The 8,677-nt window shown below is 48.2% G+C and overlaps 1 protein-coding gene across 1 annotated transcript in view; it reads right to left on the bottom strand.

The window, feature by feature from the left end:
• fer1l6 (fer-1 like family member 6) overlaps window positions 1-4,339 on the bottom strand; it is a gene marked incomplete at its 3' end in the record, with an annotated part of 41,883 nt that extends 37,544 nt beyond the window's left edge. The window contains exons 1-3 of the mRNA XM_084443556.1: window positions 4,319-4,339; window positions 3,515-3,593; window positions 2,406-2,562 (exon numbers count right to left, since the gene is read on the bottom strand). Of these exons, the coding sequence (XP_084299682.1) occupies window positions 2,406-2,562; window positions 3,515-3,593; window positions 4,319-4,324 (242 nt within the window). The 5' untranslated portion in view covers window positions 4,325-4,339. The remainder of the gene's footprint in view (window positions 1-2,405; window positions 2,563-3,514; window positions 3,594-4,318) is intronic.
• Window positions 4,340-8,677: the final 4,338 nt, after the last annotated feature.

Below are 8,677 nucleotides of genomic sequence, written 5' to 3'. Positions count from 1 at the left end.
GCTGCTTTTGATGGAAATGCAGCACTGTATTTCAATGAGGCTAAAATTACGGTAACTACTGTAATGAAAACTATCATGAACTAGACCTCCTTGGTCTGTCCTCCAGTGAGACTGTCTGGTGATGTTGACTAGGTCTGTCCTCCAGTGAGACTGTCTGGTGATGTTGACTAGGTCTGTCCTCTAGTGAGACTGTCTGGTGATGTTGACTAGGTCTGTCCTCTAGTGAGACTGTCTGGTGATGTTGACTAGGTCTGTCCTCTAGTGAGACTGTCTGGTGATGTTGACTAGGTCTGTCCTCCAGTGAGACTGTCTGGTGATGTTGACTAGGTCTGTCCTCTAGTGAGACTGTCTGGTGATGTTGACTAGGTCTGTCCTCTAGTGAGACTGTCTGGTGATGTTGACTAGGTCTGTCCTCTAGTGAGACTGTCTGGTGATGTTGACTAGGTCTGTCCTCCAGTGAGACTGTCTGGTGATGTTGACTAGGTCTGTCCTCCAGTGAGACTGTCTGGTGATGTTGACTAGGTCTGTCCTCCAGTGAGACTGTCTGGTGATGTTGACTAGGTCTGTCCTCCAGTGAGACTGTCTGGTGATGTTGACTAGGTCTGTCCTCCAGTGAGACTGTCTGGTGATGTTGACTAGGTCTGTCCTCCAGTGAGACTGTCTGGTGATGTTGACTAGGTCTGTCCTCTAGTGAGACTGTCTGGTGATGTTGACTAGGTCTGTCCTCTAGTGAGACTGTCTGGTGATGTTGACTAGGTCTGTCCTCTAGTGAGACTGTCTGGTGATGTTGACTAGGTCTGTCCTCTAGTGAGACTGTCTGGGGATGTTGACTAGGTCTGTCCTCTAGTGAGACTGTCTGGTGATGTTGACTAGGTCTGTCCTCTAGTGAGACTGTCTGGTGATGTTGACTAGGTCTGTCCTCCAGTGAGACTGTCTGGGGATGTTGACTAGGTCTGTCCTCTAATGAGACTGTCTGGTGATGTTGACTAGGTCTGTCCTCTAGTGAGACTGTCTGGTGATGTTGACTAGGTCTGTCCTCTAGTGAGACTGTCTGGTGATGTTGACTAGGTCTGTCCTCTAGTGAGACTGCCTGGTGATGTTGACTAGGTCTGTCCTCTAGTGAGACTGTCTGGTGATGTTGACTAGGTCTGTCCTCTAGTGAGACTGTCTGGTGATGTTGACTAGGTCTGTCCTCCAGTGAGACTGTCTGGTGATGTTGACTAGGTCTGTCCTCCAGTGAGACTGTCTGGTGATGTTGACTAGGTCTGTCCTCCAGTGAGACTGTCTGGTGATGTTGACTAGGTCTGTCCTCTAGTGAGACTGTCTGGTGATGTTGACTAGGTCTGTCCTCTAGTGAGACTGTCTGGTGATGTTGACTAGGTCTGTCCTCTAGTGAGACTGTCTGGTGATGTTGACTAGGTCTGTCCTCCAGTGAGACTGTCTGGTGATGTTGACTAGGTCTGTCCTCTAGTGAGACTGTCTGGTGATGTTGACTAGGTCTGTCCTCTAGTGAGACTGTCTGGTGATGTTGACTAGGTCTGTCCTCTAGTGAGACTGTCTGGTGATGTTGACTAGGTCTGTCCTCTAGTGAGACTGTCTGGTGATGTTGACTAGGTCTGTCCTCCAGTGAGACTGTCTGGTGATGTTGACTAGGTCTGTCCTCCAGTGAGACTGTCTGGTGATGTTGACTAGGTCTGTCCTCCAGTGAGACTGTCTGGTGACGTTGACTAGGTCTGTCCTCCAGTGAGACTGTCTGGTGATGTTGACTAGGTCTGTCCTCCAGTGAGACTGTCTGGTGATGTTGACTAGGTCTGTCCTCCAGTGAGACTGTCTGGTGATGTTGACTAGGTCTGTCCTCTAGTGAGACTGTCTGGTGATGTTGACTAGGTCTGTCCTCTAGTGAGACTGTCTGGTGATGTTGACTAGGTCTGTCCTCTAGTGAGACTGTCTGGTGATGTTGACTAGGTCTGTCCTCCAGTGAGACTGTCTGGTGATGTTGACTAGGTCTGTCCTCTAGTGAGACTGTCTGGTGATGTTGACTAGGTCTGTCCTCTAGTGAGACTGTCTGGTGATGTTGACTAGGTCTGTCCTCTAGTGAGACTGTCTGGTGATGTTGACTAGGTCTGTCCTCTAGTGAGACTGTCTGGTGATGTTGACTAGGTCTGTCCTCCAGTGAGACTGTCTGGTGATGTTGACTAGGTCTGTCCTCTAGTGAGACTGTCTGGTGATGTTGACTAGGTCTGTCCTCTAGTGAGACTGTCTGGTGATGTTGACTAGGTCTGTCCTCTAGTGAGACTGTCTGGTGATGTTGACTAGGTCTGTCCTCTAGTGAGACTGTCTGGTGATGTTGACTAGGTCTGTCCTCTAGTGAGACTGTCTGGTGATGTTGACTAGGTCGCTCTCACTTGTCGATCTGCTCCTCAGCGTCGCTGGTCTTCTGCGAAGGCTGCGTAGCGTCTCCCTTGCCTGTCACAGTGATGTCACACTTCAGGTAACCTTTGACCCCTGTGCGTATGTCTGCAGCATCGGTCAGCACCGCCCACTTATTGACGAACTGGTGACCTAGACAGAACCAGGACAGGGAGGAAGGACACTAGTACAGCACTGAAGCACACTTGTACAGTACTGTAAGATACTAGTACAGTACTGTAGGACACTTGTACAGCACTGTAGGACACTTGTACAGTACTGTAGTACACTAGTACAGTACTGTATGATACTAGTACAGTATTGTAGCACACTAGTATGTACTGTAGGATACTAGTACAGTACTGTAGGATACTAGTAGAGTAATGTAGGACACTAACATACTATAGGACATTAATATGTACTGTAGAACACTAGGGTTCAAGTTTTAAGGTTAGGGTGTTATGCTGTGTTCACACCGGGCGAGGCGAGAAAATTCACGCCGCCCAGTTCACCCCAATCTCGCCGCGGGTTCAATGGGTTGCCACGCGAATCCGCCGCAGAAAGTTTTAAAAAAATTGAATGTCGCCGCGCAGCGAATCCTGGCCACCGCGCCGCTGGGTTCGCCTGATTCGCGCCATGCGAATTGTATTGACTTTCTATGTAACCTCGCCGCACGGCCAGAAAAATTTGCGCCCGGTGTGAACACAACATTAGGGTTCAGGTTTTAGGGTTAAGGTGTTAAGGGGGGTGTTGAGACTGAGGGGTGTGACTGAGTTGTGGGGGGACACTTGGGTGAGGAGTGAAGAAAAGATAGATAGATAGATAGATAGATAGATAGATAGATAGATAGATAGATAGATAGATAGATAGATAGATAGATAGATAGATAGATAGATAGATAGATAGATAGATAGATAGATAGATAGATAGATAGATAGAGAGAGAGACAGGGAGGTAGAGAGAGAGGTAGAGAGAGACAGAGAGGTAGAGAGAGACAGAGAGGTAGAGAGAGACAGAGAGGTAGAGAGAGAGACAGGGAGAGAGAGAGAGAGAGAGAGAGAGAGAGAGAGAGAGAGTGAGAGAGAGAGAAAGGGAGCCATCCTACCAGGCTGCCTGTACACGGTCCCTATGTCCAGCTTGAAGGATCCCACGCAGAACCCTCTCATGATCTTGGAGTGCATCACCTGGAACAGAGAGGTGTTTACTAGAACCCTCTCATGATCTTGGAGTGCATCACCTGGAACAGAGAGGTGTTTACTAGAACCCTCTCATGATCTTGGAGTGCATCACCTGGAACAGAGAGGTGTTTACTAGAACCCTCTCATGATCTTGGAGTGCATCACCTGGAACAGAGAGGTGTTTACTAGAACCCTCTCATGATCTTGGAGTGCATCACCTGGAACAGAGAGGTGTTTACTAGAACCCTCTCATGATCTTGGAGTGCATCACCTGGAACAGAGAGGTGTTTACTAGAACCCTCTCATGATCTTGGAGTGCATCACCTGGAACAGAGAGGTGTTTACTAGAACCCTCTCATGATCTTGGAGTGCATCACCTGGAACAGAGAGGTGTTTACTAGAACCCTCTCATGATCTTGGAGTGCATCACCTGGAACAGAGAGGTGTTTACTAGAACCCTCTCATGATCTTGGAGTGCATCACCTGGAACAGAGAGGTGTTTACTAGAACCCTCTCATGATCTTGGAGTGCATCACCTGGAACAGAGAGGTGTTTACTAGAACCCTCTCATGATCTTGGAGTGCATCACCTGGAACAGAGAGGTGTTTACTAGAACCCTCTCATGATCTAGGAGTGCATCACCTGGAACAGAGAGGTGTTGTTCTTCCACACTGACACTCTACTGCAACACTGCAGCTTTTTACTGCCGCTTTCATTCGTCAAACACTTACTGACATTTTGATGATTTTGTCAAAGAAGGTCTCCTGATGGCCAAAGAAGTCAAACACAAAGTACTGAAAACAAACAGAGAAGAGAGTTACACATGACCACACGCTTCAGCCACGTTCATGTGGAGAGCTGAGGTCAAGGTCCCGGCAGACCTCGTTATAAAACGGCGCGTTGGTGCCCTCTTTAACGGTGGTCTGCTTCTTCTCGTCCCCGATCTCGATCACCACGCTGGGGTCGATGTTCTCGCCCACCAGCTGCCTGGCCTCCGTGACGTTGATGGCTATCTGTAGGAGCAGGGCAGAGAAGGACAGCTGTCCACTCCACAGACAGGGACAGCTGTCCACTCCACAGACAGGGACACAACGTCTCCAGCTACATTCAGAGTTCCCCAGGTGAACTAACCCTACCTGGAAGGACTGCGCCTTGCTCTCCACATCCAGAATCCGGGTCCTCAGGTCACACCTGTAGAGATAGCGTTAGGGTTAGATTAGGGTTAATGCTAGGGTTGGGGATAGTGTTAGTGTTGGGGATAGTGTTAGGGTTAGCTCAGACAGAGGCGGAGTGTGTGTCGTACCGCTTGTGTCTCTGCCGGTGTCGGACCTGGGTGAGACCAGAGGGACCGGCCACGCTGCTGTCCTCCTCCTGTCCCTCTGGAGCCAGGCTGTCTGTCCCAGCACCATCTAACACACACACACACACACACACAACATACATACACACACACACAACATACACACACACACACACACACACACACACACAACATACATACACACACACGCAACACACACAACATACACACACACACACACACACACACACACATGCAACACACACCACATATACACACACACACACACACACACACACACACACACACACATCTGTCAGGTATCATCAGTATACAGGTATATAACATCAGTTTTGTGGGTCCTAGTGTATCTGGTGTTCTGTGGTTCCTAGTGTCTCTGGTGTTCTGTACAGGTCCTAGTGTCTCTGGTGTTCTGTGGTCCTAGTGTCTCTGCTGTTCTGTTGGTCCTAGTGTCTCTGGTGTTCTGTACAGGTCCTAGTGTCTCTGCTGTTCTGTTGGTCCTAGTGTCTCTGCTGTTCTGTTGGTCCTAGTGTCTCTGCTGTTCTGTTGGTCCTAGTGTCTCTGGTGTTCTGTACAGGTCCTAGTGTCTCTGCTGTTCTGTACAGGTCCTAGTGTCTCTGGTGTTCTGTACAGGTCCTAGTGTCTCTGGTGTTCTGTACAGGTCCTAGTGTCTCTGGTGTTCTGTACAGGTCCTAGTGTCTCTGGTGTTCTGTACAGGTCCTAGTGTCTCTGGTGTTCTGTACAGGTCCTAGTGTCTCTGGTGTTCTGAACAGGTCCTAGTGTCTCTGGTGTTTTGTGCAGGTCAAATCCCTAGTACACTGTATGTGTGAACCATATACATGGCTAATAAACAGATCTTGAACAGATCTCGTATCTTGAGGTCATGGTCTCTCTTGTGTTTTGGGGGTCCTAGTGTCTCTGCTGTTCTGTACAAGTCCTGGTCTCTCTGCTGTTCTGTACAGGTCCTGGTCTCTCTGCTGTTCTGTACAGGTCCTGGTCTCTCTGCTGTTCTGTACAGGTGCTGGTCTCTCTGGTGTTCTGTGGGACAGAGACTAGTCTCTCCAGTCTTAACAGGAGCAGCTATTCTACACAGTAGGCCAACAGTAGCATGTTTGTTTTAGAGGCATTACCCAGGGCACTTTTGTTTGCAAAGACTAGACCTTCCGTGTTGACTTTCTTCTTCTTCTTCACCTTCAGCCCAAACATCCCCTTCGCTTTCCTGGACACGAGGAGACCACTTACACACATGGGCATCACATACACCAACACAACTACACAATTACAATCATGTAATAACACAGATATAAGCAGAGAAATGTGACCAACCAACTCTCTATCTCTCTCTCTCTCACACACACACAGACATAAACACACAAACAGACATAAACACACACACAGACACACACACACACACATACACACACACACACACACAAGAAGTCCAATTCAGTTCCATTGGGAAGCACAGAACCATTGAACATTGTCACTCAGAAAGCAGGGCTGTATCCTGACTCTGATGGCTGATGATGAACTAGAGGCTGATGGTGAACTAGAGGTTGATAGTGAACTAGAGGCTGATAGTGAACTAGAGGTTGATAGTGAACTAGAAGCCTGCTAGTTAGGGGCTCACCTGTGCCTCGTGGCTGGGCTGCTGGTCGGAGCGTCCATGCTGCCAGGTGAAGCCTCTCCAGATATTCCTGACACTCTCTCCAGCCCTAAAACCCTCCCGTCCTGGACCTGCAGACCTGAGTGGCTACTGCTCAACTCTTCCCCTGTCTTGGACCTGCAGACCTGAGTGGCTACTGCTCAACTCTTCCCCTGCCTTCATCCTGGGCAAAGAGCCTCTCCATTCTCTTCCCTTGTTTGACTTTCACTCCTGTTTGCCTGCTTGTGGTTTTCCTCAGAGACCTGCCCTGCTCGCTCCAGCTATCAGAAACCACTGGTACTAATCACACAGTACCACACTGCTGTACTCCACTGTCAAGCCTAGAACTACTGTGCTTGAATGATGGCAGACTAAACATTGTCCAACAATAACTGCAACGAACTAAGTAGTTGATCACCCATAAATCCTGTTCAAACCTCAAACCCTAATCATGTTATCTCAGATAGAAAGTCTCTATAATCCTCTGACTGAGACATCTAAATGCTTGAAGACATACAATAACTAGAGAAGAATGTACCTTGGTTTTGATGCCATGTGATGATCGTAGGTGGTTACTCTTCATGTACTGTAGCATGTGATGATCGTAGGTGGAGGTTACTCTTCATGTAGCATGTGGTGATCATAGGTGGTTACTCTTCATGTAGCATGTGGTGATCATAGGTGGTTACTCTTCATGTAGAATGTGGTGATCGTAGGTGATTACTCTTTATGTAGCATGTGATGATCGTAGGTGGTTACTCTTTATGTAACATGTGGTGATCGTAGGTGGTTACTCTTCATGTAACATGTGGTGATCGTAGGTGGTTACTCTTCATGTAGCATGTGGGGTAGACTTGGACAGACCAGTTCCATGCTCAGAGAGGAGTTAGCTCAGAAGAGATGGGATGTGAGTGACAGACTCCTGGAGGAGGGACTGCCGGACTGTTGACTGAGGTAAGCTGTAAAACTGCAGCATATGGGGACTGGTAGCTGGTAGTGACTAGGAATTGTTTGGCCCGTATCATAGATATGCACCTGAAAGTTCCCGTTTCCTGGACTTGAAACAAAAGAGATTTAATTTCATGATTGTTTTCTTCAACAGTTTCAGATGCAGCCTGTGGCATGTGCTCTCTCCACATGGCTCCACATACCAACCTGAGTATGGAAACCTACAGTAGCAACACAGATAAGACTATGGATAATTATGGTTAAATCCATATATGACCTGGCATACTGCCATACAGAGATGTTTACCTATACTGTGTCTGGAGTCAGGTGAACAGGATCTCTAAAGCTGGCAGTTTGCAAACACACCCCTGGTCAATATAGCCAGCCAGCTCATATGCAAACAAGCTGTCACTCGCAGTAAGCAAAAATACGTTCTTATCTGGCTTCTTTACATCAGGCTGGTGAGTTAGTCTGCTGACTTGATATAACAGTGATTCTCTATCAAGGGTTGTAACAGCAAAGTGCCTCATGGTGTGTTGATCTCTGAGAGGCTGCTATTCATTTGCTGGTGAGAGAAGTCGTGTTTCAACAGCCGTTGGCTAGTATAGCTAGCTAACATGCTTACCCATACACTGAGAGGGGAGTGGGAATTGAGTCCAGAATGATCAGTCTGCCTGTCAACTGCAACAGTCCAGATCAGGGAAATCCCATCTATATCTATACTAATATACAACTACTTCACCCAAGTCAAGCCAGCAGAAATACTGCTCCGAATAACATAACTATTACCTCGGAACTCTAGAATTATTTTTCCGTTGGTCAGATTTGCCCGAAATTAGTGTGCCTAGTTGTCCTAATATACAGTAGTCGAACTCGTTACACTCCATTGAGATCTTCAGCGCTTGTTAATGAGTCTGATGGCCGTGGGAAAGAAGCTGTTTTTGTGGCGTGAGGACCCGGTCCCGATGGACCTCAGTCTCCTGCCAGAGGGGAGTGGGTCAAGGAGACCATGTCCAGGATGGGAGGGGTCGGCCACGATCTTTCTGGCCCATTTTAGGGTCCTGGAGGCGTGCAGGTCCTGTAGGGAGGGCAGTCTACAGCCGATCACCCTCTCAGTGGAGTGGATGATGCGCTGCAGTCTGTTCTTGTCTTTATCTGTTGTGGTGGAGAACCAGA

The sequence above is a fragment of the Borostomias antarcticus genome (genome assembly GCF_949987555.1).
Source record: "Borostomias antarcticus genome assembly, chromosome: 9".
Taxonomy (NCBI): Eukaryota; Metazoa; Chordata; class Actinopteri; order Stomiiformes; family Stomiidae; genus Borostomias; species Borostomias antarcticus.
Note: the sequence above shows the minus strand (reverse complement) of the source record. Positions and strands in the feature narration are given on the sequence as shown.